We start from the raw sequence: 16,669 nt of genomic DNA on the forward strand, positions 1-16,669 counted from the left end.
CCTCTCTGTACTCCCACTGCATCTTCCATTACCTGGCCGCTCTGTGTTTGCCTAGCACTGCAACACCCTTCTGACCCAGTTTATGTGTGGCATATAACATGCTGTTTCCCTGAGACTCCCACTGGTTCCTGATTACTGACTCACACAATTTAGGGTTACAACAGCAACCAGGACTGCCAGGATTGTCATCACTAAGCAATGTAGTCACACGATATTGAATCTTATGATTGCATTGCTTAGCAATAGCAGTCCCAATTGCTATCAAAACATGTAAGATTACCTGTAAATTATCAGTAATTTGGATTTTGAAAAAAGGCTTTGACAAATGGAGTATGTGTATATGAGATACTAATATGCCAAAATTTTCTTCTGCATCTAGTCTGGTGACATTTAATGCAATTAAAATATTTTATTTATTTATTTGTCACATTTTAAAACTGTCCATCTCCCCCTCAGAGGCACTTTTTACATGTTTAATAAAGTAATATAACTGAACCAATAGTTAAAGCCATCCCTTTAAAACAATGCTAGGAGTCTCTTAGAACTGATATATCACTTTCACCTATCTTTTTTAAAGAGGAAAAATCAAATGAGAATGTGTTTTATGTCCTATTAAAAACTAATACCTTTACAATACAATACAATACAATACAATACAATACAATACAATACAATGCAATACAATGCAATACAATGCAATACAATACAATAGCAGAGTTGCAAGGGACCTTGGAGGTCTTCTAGTCCAACCCCCTGCCTAGGCAGGAAACCTTATACCGTTTCAGACAAATGGCTATCCAACATCTTCTTAAAGATTTCCAATGTTGGGGCATTCACAACCTCTAGAGGCAAGCTGTTCCACTGATTAACTGTTCTAACTGTCAGGAAATTTCTCCTCAGTTCTAAGTTGCTTCTCTCCTTGATTAGTTTCCACCCATTGCTTCTTTTTCTACCCTCAAATGCCTTGCAGAATAGTTTGACTCCCTCTTCTTTGTGGCAACCCATGAGATATTGGAACACTGCTATCATGTCTCCCCTAGCCCTTCTTTTCATTAAACTAGACATATCCAGTTCCTGCAACCATTCTTCATATGTTTTAGTCTCCAGTCCCCTAAAAATCTTTGTTACTCTTCTCTGCACTCTTTCTAGAGTCTCCACATCTTTTTTACATTATGGCGACCAAAACTGAATGCAGTATTCCAAGTGTGGCCTTACCAAGGCATTATAAAGTGGTATTAACACTTCACATGATCTTGATTCTATCCCTCTGTTTATGTAGCCTAGAACTGTGTTGGTTTTTTTGGCAGCTGCTGCACATTGCTGGCTCATATTTAAATGGTTGTCCACTAGGACTCCAAGATCCCTCTCACAGTTACTACTATTGAGCACGGTACCACCTATACTGTACCTGTGCATTTCGTTTTTCTTGCCTAAATGTAGAACCTTACTCTTTTCACCATTGAATTTCATTTCGTTAGATAGTGCCCAATGATCAAATATGTCAAGATCCTTCTGTATCTTAAGCCTGTCTTCTGGAGTGTTGGCTATTCTTGCCAGCTTGGTGTCATCTGCAAATTTGATGAGTTCCCCATTTATTCCCTCATCCAAATCATTGATGAAGATGTTGAAGAGTACTGGGCCTAAAACAGAGCCTTGGGGTACTCCACTGCATACTTCTCCCCATGTAGATGCAGTTCCATTGAGGACTACATGTTGAGTGCGGTTGGTCAGCCAGTTACAAATCCATCTGGTGATGATGCTGTCCAACCCACATTTTTCTACTTTATCTAGTAGTAGGTTATGGTCTACCTTATCAAATGCCTTACTGAAGGCCAAGTAAACTATATCAACAGCATTCCTTTGGTCCACTAATTTTGTCACTTTGTCAAAGAATGCAATAAGATTAGTCTGTCATGATCTGTTTTTGACAAATCCATATTGGCTTTTGGCTATTACTTTGTTTACTTCTAGGTATTTGCTAATTCGTTGCTTGATTATCTTTTCCAGAATCTTTCCTGGTATTGAGGTCAGGCTGATAGGTCTATAGTTTACTGGATCTAATTTTTTTTCCTTTTTTGAAGATGGGAACCACATCAGCTCTTTTCCAGGCCTCTGGCAGTTCCCCGGTGCTCCAGGATCTCTGAAAGGTGTAGTTCAGTGGTTCTGAGATCCCATCTGCCAGTTCCTTAAAACCCTGGGGTGTAATCCGTCCGGTCCTGGTGATTTGAACTTGACTAGGGTAGAAAGGTGCTCACTTACCATTTTCTTCCCTATTTCAATTTGTGTTCCTAATCTGATTTTTGTGGTGCTGTTTTTGATAGGTTGGACTGTTGTATCCCTTTGTGTAAAAACAGATGCAAAAAATGAGTTAAATAGTTCTGCTTTCTCCTTGTTGCTTGTCACCTTCTTGCCACTTTCTCCCAGCAATTGACCAATTGTTTCCTTAAGTTTTTTCTTGTTTTTAACATGTTGGAAGAAGCTTTTTTTTATTTCTTACTTTTGTGGCAAGCCTTTCTTCATTGTGAGCCTTAGCTTTCCTTACTTCATCTTTACAGGCTCGGGCTATTTGCTGATATTCTGCCTTAGTTATGTCCCCCTCTTTCCACTTTTCACACTTAACTTTTTTGTCTTTCAATTTGTCACTGAGTTCTTTATGCAGCCATGCTGGTTTCTTTTGGGGGCTGTTATTTTTCTTCTTTATTGGTATTGTGCTAGACTGAGCTTTTATAATCTCATTTTTCAAAATTTCCCAAACTTCTTGAGTTGTTTTCCCCTAAAGGATTCTCATCCATGGAATTCTTCCCAAGCTCTCTCTAAGTTTATTGAAATTAGCTCTCTTAAAATCCAAGATTCTAGTTTGACTTTGTTCTACTACTTGTGTTTGCATAATGTTAAATTCCAATATTGCATGGTCATTTGCCTCCAGGGTTCCTATGGCTTCAACACCTTCTATCATTTCCTCTCTGTTAGTGAGAATTAAGTCTAATATGGCCGATCCCCTTGTTCCCTTCTCTACTTTTTGGGAAACGAAGTTGTTTGCTAGGTTCGTTAGGAACCTGTTGGATCTTCCACTTGGTGCAGAGTTTGTTTCCCAGTTGATGTCGGGGTAGTTAAAATCCTCCATTACTATTCTGGTGTTCTTCCTACATACCTTAGTTAGCTGACTAGCAAAAAGTTCATCTACTTCCTCTGCTTGGTTGGGTAGCCTGTACTATAGACCTATGGCAATGTCATTTCCCTCCAACCTTTAATATTGACCCAAATGCATTCAAGATAGTTCTCATCATTGTTGTGCTCTATTTATTGGATCTCGTGTTTGTTGTTACTTGTATTTGTAGAGGGAGAAAAAAGAGAAAAGGATACCTTAACAGAAATATTTGATCAGACAACTTATGAAGAATATAAATCCTATTTAGAAGATGACAATCTTCCAGAATGTGACTACAAGAATTCTTCTGAGGAAGAAGGAAAAGAAAAAAGCACTATACAAAGTATTTAACTTGTTATTATTATTAAAACATTATTTTAAAAAACTGACTGATACTCAGAAAATATGTATTCGTTGTTACAAATGGTTATAAATCTAGTTTTCTGTAGTCATATTACTTCAGTTAAATTTATAATTATATCATATTCTTTCCAGTATTGTTTATGGTTTAATATGTATCTTTTCAGGGGAAAGAGACAAGCAAAATAAAATGAAGCAGAAGGCTTTTGTGGAAACATATTTTAAAAGTGGTGAAAGGTATTTACGGAATCAAGTTCCCTCAGAATATAAATATTAGTTACATTTTCCCCAGAGATGACAATATGGCAAAATCAAAGTTTAAGAATTTAATCCGCTTTGAAAATATGTCTAAAAATAATCAAATAAAAATATAAAATATTTTAAAGGATTATTTTGTAATTTCACACAAATAAAATACCTCTTTAAGAGATATTTTTAAGTTTGGAATTTCTCTTCCCCAAAGAATATATTCGGTTATCTGCCCATTTTTGGCTAATATAGGGAAGTCATTCTGATATCAATAGAATTTTAGTTACTGTAATGATTTCCTTTCCTTTTTCCTTTTCATTATTTTTGTTGTAGCAAAACAAACAAAGAAATAAATATAAAACTGGAAATATATTCAGAAATACTATAACTGCTAGACTGTTGTCATGATTCTGTATTGTGTATGTTTATATTTAGGGACAAAAATCAAATTTTGACAGTAATAGACAACTTGTGCAATTTTTTAGAAATATATATCCTTGTTTTTCTCTGCTTACACTGCAGAACAAATCTTGTATTGGATTTTCCTCATATTGAAGTTGTGCGGAAAAAAGAAGAAAGAAGAAAATTACCTGGCCACTCTTGTAAAGAATGTGAAATAGTAAGTATATAATGGGTCTTATGAGCACAATTGAGCTCAAATTTCCATTGTGAGCAAGACAGTTGTTAAGAGAGTTTTGCCTCATTTTACAAATTTCCTTGTCACAGTTAAGTGAATCACTGCAGTTGTTAAATTAATAACACACTTGTTAAGTGAGTCTGGCTCCCTCTTTCACTTTGCTTGTCTGAAGGTTGCAAAAGGTGATCATATGGCCCCGGGATACTGCAACCATCATAAATATATGCTAGTACTGTGTTAGTTCTTAGTCATATATTTTGAAAATAATGTAGATAAAACTGACTTGTGACTAGAGGAAGGTAGCCAAAAATGATGAGGGATTAAAATACCATGTCCTATGGAGACTTATGGAATAACCCAAAGCACGTATTCCCGTAGAGAGAAATTCCCTGAAGATGGGCTCAAGCATGAGTCTGAAAACTCAGAAGAGTAAAACTCTGGTCCTGGTGACTAACTGATATTAGACTTTGCAAAAATAAGTATATTAACATTGATTTATAATCCATCATCCCCCCCCCCCCTAGAATGGGTTTGCATGTCAAATCAAATATCAATGAGCCACGTTATGCATTATATAACATGGGAACAGTTAAGGGACTAATATGATAACTAATCCCCAAAAAATTATGTGTATGTTAGCAAACAGCCTGTGTGAATAAACCACCAACAATGTTCCAATGAAATTTTTGCCCACTTTTAGAAACATTTACCATGGAAAATTGTTCGTATTCCTAATCACAGAAGATCCCTCAACATTCTCTTCTGATTTCTAGCACAACTGCTATAGTTCCCTTGTTTTCACTTAAGAAGTACTCCTTATACTCCTTGCGGACTTTCGGAATTAGGATTATTAAAAGCGACTGTTCATATAATTATACCATTTTATTATTGGGAGAACATTATATATGAAAAAAATGTATATATTGCTATTGTCATTTGAGTATATTTGTTTCTATGACTGCCTTAAATAATAAGGGGTAAATTCCATATATGAGTACCTGAAATTTATTTATTAATATTCTGTACAACTTGTTTTGAGGTTATATATCAGTGTTATACTATACCATGTCTTTCAAAAAATCAGTAATAATTAATTTTTAAATGCTTATTTTAGCCATCTTTTAAAATCCTTATCAATATTTTTCTGAAATGGAATCTTTAAAATAAGAAACTTAATTTATCAAATGTGATTGTTGCTAGTGTTTTCTGTTTAATGTACATTATAGCCCATGATGAAGCTTAATTCCATTCTCTAAAACATGCAGCATCTGGATTCTTGAATGAAGAAAGAAACAGAACATAAAAGCAACTTTGTGGGTTTTGGGATTGGTTTTTCTTTGCCAAGGTTTGTGTGTGAACAGGTTTAATTTCCTGTCCCTGCACAGATAAGGTTTCTCCTCTCCAGGAACTTGATTCTTGTTGCATTTTGCAAGTGATTGTTAGTGTCTAACTGTATTGAAAACAAGAACTTTTCCCACCAGTTCAAATATGTTAAAAATATGGGCAAAACATCTAAAGCATTTATTTAAAAAGTTTGTTCGGTATAAACAATCTAAAATTAAATTTTTCATAGATGTATGTTGTAATGTCAGCATGTCATGATACCAAAGTGATAGTGTGAGCGGCAGAAGACTTCTAAATCAAAACAAACAAGACAGGAGAAGTTATGCTTAATTGACTTTTGTCTGGATTAACACTTTTTTTTAGTGTTGTTTTCACAGCTTTAGAAAGAAGAAGAGATATTCTACAATATACCAATAAGAATATAAGTATTGTACAGGAAAGTTTCCATTGCTTGAAGATTGCTAATTTAGAAAAAACCTTAACCCCAAAGTGTGGGATTCATTTGTACCTAAAACTATAATAAGCAAACAGTACAAATCAGAGTTTCAGAAATACACTGATGCGTGTTAAATATTGTTGGGTATCCATGTTTTTATAGCTAAAATATTCTCCTTCATTTGTTACTTATTTCTAATTATTGTATCTTAGTATTATGCAGGTTTGCCAGAAGAAGAGAGAGAAAAAAAACTAGCTACCTGTTCTAGACATCGATCTCGCTATATTCCTCCTGAAACACCAGAAAATTTCTGGGAAGTTGGATTCCCTTCTACACAAATGTGTGTTGAAAGAGGTAATTATATAAAGCAATACTATACAAAAATGGAAGAATGAGTTTTGTTTCCAGAAGGTAATGCAAGACTCTGAATAGAAACAACAAAGGGTGGTTGCTTCTCAGTTTCTTGGTCACAGAAAATGGAAGTCACAGAAATGGGTTAACTGAATTCCTCCTATAGATAAAAAGCATCTATCTATTGCAAGACAACCTCCCAATTTTAATCTTTAGTTCTGACCTTTAGGAAGGACCAGTGCATATCCATCAACTCCATTTTAAGGGCCTATTAAAAATGTGACAAAAAGATAACCAGAGGTAGCAAAACAGCATTCAATGAAATGCAATTCCTTAAATAATATTCCTGCTAAGTAATATACAAAGCAAATGCCATCTGTAAATCAAAGAGATTGGGAGAAAGCAATAAATTTTGGGTGAATAATCCATGAATGCAAAGACTTTTCTCAGAATATTTTGTCAAACAGAGAAGCCAACAGCTCCATGACAGATCAGGAGACCACATGAAATCCTCAACTCCATGACAAATGAGGTCCCAGGTAGCATCAGTTCCAGTGACTGACAGTCAATAGCTATGCATGGCAGACCAGGAGGCTTGGCATCTTTCTCTCACATCTGAATGAAACAAGGGGCAGCAGTAATTGTGATAACCAGGAAAAAACTTTTGTGTGGCATCCATTGAGCCGATTCTTACACAGGCTAAACTCCAGGTAGGCCTTTGGCAGTCATTCCCGGAAGACAAACAAGTCATAAGGTTGGAAAGATAAAAGAACAATACTCATTTATTCCAGACTAGCATGAGCAGACAGATCTCCCTCAGTTTCATTAAAAGAATGCAGCAAGAGAACCAAAGAATTACTGATATAGCAGTATATCAGAAGAGGGATGTTTGAACTCCAAGAGAGGAGCAAGGGAAATGCATATCTAAGCTCATGTCTTAATGGTTGCTCAGGGTTGTTGTTGTTTTTTTTGGAAGAATTGTAGAAGAATAGGCCATCATAAAATCCACATGATTTAAAGATGTCTAAACACAACTGCAGATTTGTTGCAAATTCAAGTATTTTAAGAGGGGGAAAGGTTTCACTGTGCATAATTATTACATCAGGTTTTCCCTGCCCAGGGCTTTCACACATAATATCTTACTCTACCTTCCGGCAGCTCTCATCAGCCCTGCACAAAGAATGGATGGAGCGAACACTGAAGCAAACCAAAAATGAACAGGGCCTTGAGAAGCAGGGCCACAGCTGTTCTTCCACCATTGTCTGAGTTTTGGTAATAGAGACATCTGACCTCCCAGAAGTTGTGACAGAGCCCAAATACCTAGGCAACGGCATTAAAAAACTAGTCAGAGAACAGAGCTCATGATAGACTTTTCTGTGAATCTTTTACAAACAGATCCATGACTTACAGCATGGTGGCACAATGGTGCTATTCTCAAGCACTGGGAGGGGATTCACCAATTGAGGGGGGGTCCTATGATGCCCTTTCCCTTTGTGGTGAATCTATTGCAAATTTTAAAAAAGCTTTGCTTACACTGAGGGCATACAGAAGAAAACTTTCATCATCTCCTTCTGGAGACTACACCCATCTTTTTTCAGGCAGGAAATAGTCAAGGAAGAACCATGGGAAGTCTGGCCATTTCTTCACAAATTTAACTCCAATAAACAAGAATAATTCTGTTCCAATTTTACAAAGGCCACCAACTCACTGGCTGCCTTTTTAAAGTAGGTAATCTGAAGGAAGTGTTTCCTGCCTGGAAATCATTTCAATTAGACGCAGGGAGACTAGGAAATCTGATGGACAGAAAAATTATTTTTCCATTTGCCCAAAGGTAGTTTGACTGAGTCACTCTGCACAATCATGGTGTCTAAGCAGCTTAGTGTATTTTGGTTTTGCCCATTGTTGGTTATGAATAGTACTTGGTGGACAGGAAACACTGCATTTTCATTTATTTTCTAGTTTATATGACAAAGTTATTTGAAACAATTATAATACCTAATAATTGCTATTTAGAGAGCTATAAAGGTCAACCATAAGCTACAACAACAAATGATATGCCTACCGATTGCAGTGAATTTTATCTATAATCTTTTACAGTGTGTTAATAGGATATCACTAATCTTCATTACAGTAATAATAACCATTTTTTATCATTTAGTTTTTGAATATTCACATTCTTTTGGCAACTTAACTTAAACCTATTGGTCAAACCAGCATTAGATTCCTACTACAGAGGCACAGCTGATAATTTATCTATAGACACTTAGTAAATCCATGGATAAAGTAAAAATTGAATGAGAAATTTTCCAATTTAAAATTCAGTTTTCAATACACCATGCTTTAGGAAGCAAACTTCATTAAATTTCTTAATTTAAAAATTTCTGCATAAAATGTGGCATAAAATTTCTATTTGCCCATAGAAAGTTACTTTTACATCTCAAAATATGAATCATTTCATAACAGTTATTAAGAAGTTTATAAATTGACAAGTAGCACAACATCCTACTCACTTCATAGCTGTGAATAGTGTGTTACAATAAAAGTTCTGAATGAAAGTCAAACACATCCTAGTCTTTTAGATCCAGCTTTTAAAATAAATTAATACAATTTTTATCTTAGAAATTATTTTAATTAACTTTTACAATCTTAACAAAGACAATATATTATTTTTATTTTGTATGTGTATGAGAACTTTGACTTATTTTGCTGTTTTTTTATTTTTCCATATAAAACTACTATGTACAGGTGAAACTCGAAAAATTAGAATATCGTGCAAAAGTTCATTTATTTCAGTAAAGCAACTTAAAAGGTGAAACTAATATATGAGATAGACTCATTACATGCAAAGCAAGATAGTTCAAGCCGTGATTTGTCATAATTGTGATGATTATGGCTTACAGCTCATGAAAACCCCAAATCCACAATCTCAGAAAATTAGAATATTATGAAAAGGTGCCATATTCTAGGCTCTAATCAGCTAATCACCTGCAACAGGTTCCTGAGCCTTTAATGGTCTCTCAGTCTGGTTCAGTAGGAATCACAATCATGAGAAAGACTGCTGACCTGACAGTTGTGCAGAAAACCATCATTGACACCCTCCATAAGGAGGGAAAGCCTCAAAAGGTAATTGCAAAAGAAGTTGGATGTTCCCAAAGTGCTGTATCAAAGCATATTAATAGAAAGTTATGTGGAAGGGAAAAGCGTGGAAGAAAAAAGTGCAAAAGCAGCAGAGATGACCGCAGCCTGGAGAGGATTGTCAGGAAAAGGCCATTCAAAAGTGTTGGGGACTTTCACAAGGAGTGGACTGAGGCTGGAGTCAGTGCATCAAGAGCCACCACACACAGACAGATCCTGGACATGGGCTTCAAATGTCGTATTCCTCTTGTCAAGCCGCTCCTGAACAACAAACAACGTCAGTAGCGTCTTACCTGGGCTAAAGAAAAACAGACCTGGTCTGTTGCTCAGTGGTCCAAAGTCCTCTTTTCTGATGAGAGCAACTTTTGCATCTCATTTGGAAACCAATTACCCAGAGTATGGAGGAAGAATGGAAAGGCACACACTGCAAGTTGCTTGAAGTCCAGTGTGAAGTTAACACAGTCTGTGTTGATTTGGGGAGTCATGTCATCTGCTGGTGTTTGTCCACTGTGCTTCATTAAGTCCAGGGTCAATGCAGCCATCTACCAGGAGGTTTTGGAGCACTTCATGCTTCCTTCCGCAGACGAGCTTTATGGGGATGCTGACTTCATTTTCCAGCAGGACTTGGCACCTGCCCACACTGCCAAAAGCACCAAAACCTGTCTCAATGACCATGGGATTACTATGCTTGATTGGCCAGCAAATTCGCCTGACCTGAACACCATGCGCGCGCTGGCCAACTGAGTTCACCCTTTTTAAAGCCATTTTTCGGCCTCCCCAGGCTCTAGAGGTTTTATAGGAGCCTGGGGAGGGCGAAAAGAGCCTCCCTCCCCCGGAGGCTCTCCAGAGGCTTCATGAGCTTCCCTGAAGCCGCCAGAGTGCAAAAAAATGGGCCCTATGGGCAAACCGGAAGTTCAGGAACGGACTTAAAGCTTAAAATGACCTTCCGAGCTAACCGGAAGTGACTTCCGATTTGCTCGGAGGGTCGTTTTGATTGCTCCAGAGGCTTCAGGGAAGCCTCCTGAAGGTCCCTGAAGCTTCTGGGGGGAGTGAGGGAGGCTTTTTTCACCTTTCCCAGACTCCTATAAAGCCTCTGGAGCCTGGGGAGGGCAAAAAAAGCATGCAAAAATGGGGAGCACCTATAGTGCATGCATGTGCACTGGGGGGGGGGGGTGTCGCGCATTGCATTATGAGTGTGGCACGCCCGCACACGACTCACCCTGTGATCCCCTCACTTATAGCACGTGAGCCAAAAAAGGTTTGCCATCGCTGCCATAGAGAATCTATGGGGCATTGCCAAGAGAAAGATGAGATACATGAGACTGAACAATGCAGAAAAGCTGAAGGCCACTATTGAAGCATCCTGGTCTTCCATAACACCTCAGCAGTGCCACAGGCTGATAGCTTCCATGCCACACGGCATTGAGGCAGTAATTGCTGCAAAAGGGGCCCAAACTAAGTAATGAGTACATATGCATGCTTATATTTTTCAGAGGTCCGATATTGTTCTATATACAATCCTTGTTTTATTGATTGCATGCAATATTCTAATTTTCTGAGATTGTGGATTTGGGGTTTTCATGAGCTTTAAGCCATAATCATCACAAATATGACAAATCACGGCTTGAACTATCTTGCTTTGCATGTAATGAGTCTATCTCATATCTTGATTTCACCTTTTAAGTTGCATTACTGAAATAAATGAACTTTTGCACAATATTCTAATTTTTCGAGTTTCACCTGTAATTGGGTTTTTAATAAAGATTTTTATGATTGTTATATATTGAAATTGGCAGAAAATCATGTCACTACAATTTAATCATGTTGTTTTTTACCAAAACCATTGTGTAAACATTTTCTCTCTTTGGTTTTTTAGGTTATATAAAAGAAGAGTTTGCTCCCTGTCCACGCCCCAAAAGAAGGCAGCCTTATAACGTGATGTTTTCTCCAAAAGGCAAAGAACAAAAAATATAGGTGGGAAATGATTTTTAAAACTAGAAATTTTTGTTTCAATTCATATTTATGATCAATTGAAAGATAAATAATAAAGAGACCTGGGAATTATCTAGTTGTATTTGAAAATGATAGCTTCCTAATGCAACTATTTAATGTAAAGAATATATATATTTGTAGATACATTTTTGTGTCTTAACTGATTTTGCACCTTGTGTGTATTTCTGATCTTTGGAGGTCTACATTTAGCTCCCTGCAATTAAGCTGGTATAAGTTAGTATGATTTCTTTGGGCCAGGCAAAGTTGCATTTGCTTATTTCTGGTCTAGAATAGTTCCATGAACTTTAGATGGAACCTTGTAGGGTGCTTCTATTTTGCACTTGATAATTTAAATAAAGTATAACCATTTGTTTTTTTGTAATAATGTTTTGAAAAAGTATAATAAAGTATACTTTCTTAATTATGACTTTAATTCAACACATTTTTTATTCTATACATGCCCATCTGGAATCCGTTATAGCTTATAGAATTTTTTGGCAAGAACCCTTATGTGTGTGACTTTGCATGGTACTCTACGTGTGTCCTTGAAACGTATTTGTTCCTATAGTAGTTTTCTTTTTTCAAATGAATTCCACGTTATCATATCATAAATTATTTTTTTTTACTTTGTATCAGTTGTGCTATATGTAAGGGAATTTAGGATGCAAATTACCTTGAAGGCTCAATTTCGCAAATGCTAATTTTTGATGGCAAATCTCCCCACCCTCCCGCCAAAAAAGGTCTTGGCCAAAGTTTTTACCTATTTTGCCTTAGCAAAAAGTACAGACAAGTCTCTTGTTGGCACTTCCAAGTCTTTCTCATCTCGATCCAGAATCCCTAACCTGTTTCTTGCATTCAGAAGATCCTCTCACCCTCAAGCACATTCAGCATCCTCATCTGGTAACAATCTTTTTTTTTTTTTTTTTTTTAATTAACATTTATAGGCCGCCCTTTTCCCTGAGGGGACTCAGGGCGGCTTACATAAAATCAAGGGAAGGATATACAAACAGTAACGCAGACAAACATAGAATAAAATAATGAGCAACATTCATTCATCATTCGGGAGGGGCAATTATCTTTGTCCCCAGGCCTGACGGGCTAGCCAGTTCTTAAGGGCTATGCGGAAGGCCTGGACGGTGGTGAGAGTACGAATCTCCACGGGGAGATCGTTCCAAAGGGTCGGAGCTACTACTGAGAAGGCTCTCCTCCTTGTAATTGCCAGCCGGCACTGGCTGGCAGATGGAACTCGGAGGAGGCCCAATCTATGAGATCTAATTGGTCGCAGGGAGGTAATTGGCAGAAGGCGGTCTCTCAAGTACGCAGACCCACTACCATGGAGGGCTTTATGGGTGACTAATAGCACCTTGAAGCGCACCCGGAGATCAACAGGTAGCCAGCGCAGCTCGCGGAGGATAGGTGTTATGTGGGTGAACCGAGGTGCACCCACGATCACTCGCGCGGCCGCGTTCTGGACTAGCTGAAGTCGCCGGATGCTCTTCAAGGGCAGCCCCATGTAGAGCATATTGCAGTATTCCAGCCTAGAGGTCACAAGGGCCCGAGTGACTGTTGTGAGAGCCTCCCGATTCAGGTAGGGTCGCAACTGGCGCACCAGGCGAACCTGGGCAAATGCCCCCCTGGTCACAGCCGTCAGATGGTGGTCAAAGGACAGCTGTGGATCCAGGAGGACTCCCAAGTTGCGAACCCTCTCTGAGGGGTGTAGAATTTGACCCCCCAGCCTGAGCGATGGAGTACTGGTCGAATTGTTGGGAGGGAAGCACAACAGCCACTCGGTCTTTTCCGGGTTGAGTACAAGCTTGTTAGCCCTCATCCAGTCCATAACGGCCTCAAGACCTCGGCTCATCACGTCCACCGCTTCATTGAGTTGGCACGGGGCGGACAGATACAACTGGGTATCGTCCGCATATTGATGGTATCTTATCCCGTGCCTACGAATGATCTCACCCAGCGGTTTCATGTAGATGTTGAATAGTAGGGGGGATAAGACCGAACCCTGCGGCACCCCATATGTTAGGGGCCTAGGGGTCGATCTCTGCCCCCCCACTAACACCGACTGCGACCTGTCCGAGAGGTAGGAGGAGAACCACCGCAGCACAGTGCCTCCCACTCCCACCTCCCGCAGTCGTCGCAGAAGGATACCATGGTCGATGGTATCGAAAGCCGCTGAGAGATCGAGGAGAACCAGGATGGAGGGATGACCTCCATCTCTGGCTCTCCAAAGATCATCGGTCAATGCGACCAAAGCAGTTTCTGTGCTGTAACCGAGTCTGAAGCCTGACTGGAAGGGGTCGAGATAACTTGCTTCCTCCAAGGACCGCTGAAGCTGGAAGGCCACCACCTTCTCAACAACCTTCCCAAGAAAGGGAAGGTTGGAGACTGGACGGTAGTTGTTAAGGACAGCTGGATCCAAGGATGGCTTCTTCAGGAGGGGTCTCACCACCGCTGCTTTTAGCGCGGCGGGGAAGTTCCCCTCCCGAAGAGAGGCGGTAACAACCGCCTGGATCCAGCCTCGTGTCACCTCACTGCTGTTAACAACCAGCCATGAGGGACACGGGTCCAGCACACAGGTGGAGGCACTTACAGCCCTCATGGCCTTGTCCACATCCCCAGGGGCAACATCCTGAAACTCAACCCAGAGGTGGTCTACTTCATCCTCTTGTGCCTCGGCTGGAACTGCAGAGATGGAGTCCAAGTCCGACCGAAACCGAGCAATTTTGTCCGCTAAGAATTGGGCATAATCCTCAGCTCTGCCCTGTAAGGGTTCCCCCGTTTCCCTCCTATTTAGTAGGGAGCGGGTTATCCTAAACAGGGTGGCTGGGCGGGACTCAGCGGACGCAACCAAGGTGGCTATATGAGATCTTTTCGCTGCCCTAAGTACCCTGGTGTATTCCTTGGTGCTGATGGTTACCATTGCTCGGTTCAATTCGGACTTATCGGACCTCCATAGGTGCTCTAGGCGTCTCCTCCGGCGCTTCATCTCCCGGAGTTCCTCAGTGAACCAAGGAGGTCTCCGGGATCCGCCGCCTCGGAGGGGCCGTAGTGGCGCAATCCGGTCGAGGGTCTCCGATGCTGCCGAGTGCCAGGCAGCTACCAGAGTCTCTACCGGACTGTGGGCGAAAGTATCAGGAATGACCCCAAGCTCCGTCTGGAACCTTAACGGCTCCATAAGTCGCCTGGGGCGGAACCACCTGGTCGGTTCCTCCTCCCTACAGTGGGGGTTTGGTCTCCGGAAGTCAAGCCTCAGTAGGCAGTGGTCTGACCACGACAGGGGTATGATGTCGTTACCCCTCAGACCAAGATCACAAATCCACTGCTCCGAGAGAAATACGAGGTCGAGCATGTGACCCGCTGAATGGGTTGGGCCCCGGATTACTTGCCGTCATGGAAGCCATGAACTCCTGCGCCCCATCAGAGTGTTCACCGAGCGACGGCAAGTTGAAGTCCCCCAGGACCATCAGCCTAGGGAACTCAATTGCCAGCTCGGCTACCGACTCGAGGAGCGAGGGGAGGGCTGCTGCAACGCTGTTGGGAGGCAGGTACGTTAACAGCAGACCCACTTGACCCTTGAGGTCCAACTTTACCAGCAGAGACTCACACCCGACAAACTCCGGAGCAGGGACCCTACGAGGAGCTAATGACTCCCGGATAACAATAGCCACACCCCCACCCCTTCCCTGGGCTCTCGGCTGGTGCAGCACCTGAAATCCTTCTGGTCACATCTCTACGAGGGGGACTCCTCCCTCTGGGCCCAGCCAGGTTTCAGTAATACATGCCAGGTCTGCCCTCTCGTCTAAAATTAAGTCCCGGATGAGAGGAGCTTTATGTACCACAGACCTGGCATTTAGCGACAGCAGCCTGAGTCCAGGGTCCTGATTACTTGCGCCATCTGGTCTCGGAGTGGGACTCATAGGGCCGGAAGGAGGGATCTCTGTAATGTAGCGAACCCTCCTTCCCCGGTAATGGCCTGCCCTAAAGTCCCCGCCATATCTGCCCCTCCCTGTTACGACCGTGATGCTCCGACCCTCTCCCGTGTCTCTGGTCCCCTCAACCACCCCCATGGCCCCCGCATCCCCCGGCAGGTCCTCCAAATCATACATACCCATGCACTCCCCCAAGCAATCCCCACGTAACAGTTAAAACACAAAAATTACAACAATATAATAGTAAAAAGTGGGACATTCATTCATCTCATACGTATCCCATGCATATCCCATACAAAGAGAAGAAAAAAAGATGAAAGAAAAGGAGGAAAAGAAGATAAATTGCGCAATTGATTAAAAATGCAAGATCAGATAACATAACTGGCTCTCAGTGTTCAAGGTGGTTGAAGTGGCTGGAGACCAGTTACAGTTCAGATAAAATATATGGGGGAGTGTCTTATATCCCCCCTCTTCTTCTGCAAATTTAAGAAGGTTCAACCGGCCGGAACAGTCCAAGATGGTAAAGGGTTTTCTTGTGCAGGCACTGTCCAGGGCGATGCCACAAGGGTAGCCACAGAAAGTAATAATAGTGACAATAATCAAGGCCAGATGGAGATGTGCCAACAAGCCTAGGAATCCAGAGGCCGTGGCAGAAAAAGGCCGGATGTTGAAATGCCACAATAAGAGATAGTCCAGTGCCAAACAGAGAACACAGGGGGAAGCCTCACAACAGTGGGGGCAGGCAAAGATGGAATCCCTTCTGTGGGGCCACCTGACCAGACAAGAGCGGAGGAGGGGGGGGCAGAGACGGGGCGAAAACGAAGCCGAACGGGGGGGAGAGCCATCCGGAGGGACTGCCGCGGCACCAGGCAAAGCCAGCCGCCCAGCTTCCTCAGTCCCAAGAGTAGTTCTGACCGTCCACTCTCCCTCCGAAGCAGCAATAGTCCGGCAAAGCCCCCAGGAGACACAGCCAACACGCTCACCCTCAGCAATGTTCTTATTAGTCCGCTCTCTCTCCGAGATAATGGCGGCCGAGCAAAGCCCCCAGGAAGCGCAGCCAACAGTTCCAATAATTCCTC

At 41.1% G+C, this 16,669-nt stretch overlaps 1 protein-coding gene across 3 annotated transcripts in view; it reads left to right on the top strand.

The window, feature by feature from the left end:
* The window catches only part of RBBP8 (RB binding protein 8, endonuclease), a 56,959-nt gene extending 44,934 nt beyond the window's left edge, over window positions 1-12,025 (top strand). For all 3 annotated transcript variants that reach the window (XM_032223492.1, XM_032223491.1, XM_032223493.1), the window contains exons 15-19: window positions 3,339-3,491; window positions 3,676-3,745; window positions 4,280-4,376; window positions 6,387-6,528; window positions 11,537-12,025. In XM_032223492.1, the coding sequence (XP_032079383.1) occupies window positions 3,339-3,491; window positions 3,676-3,745; window positions 4,280-4,376; window positions 6,387-6,528; window positions 11,537-11,634 (560 nt within the window). In that variant the 3' untranslated portion in view covers window positions 11,635-12,025. The remainder of the gene's footprint in view (window positions 1-3,338; window positions 3,492-3,675; window positions 3,746-4,279; window positions 4,377-6,386; window positions 6,529-11,536) is intronic.
* The last annotated feature ends 4,644 nt before the right edge of the window (window positions 12,026-16,669 follow it).

Source organism: Thamnophis elegans, chromosome 8 (genome assembly GCF_009769535.1).
Source record: "Thamnophis elegans isolate rThaEle1 chromosome 8, rThaEle1.pri, whole genome shotgun sequence".
In the NCBI taxonomy this organism is placed as follows: domain Eukaryota; kingdom Metazoa; phylum Chordata; class Lepidosauria; order Squamata; family Colubridae; genus Thamnophis; species Thamnophis elegans.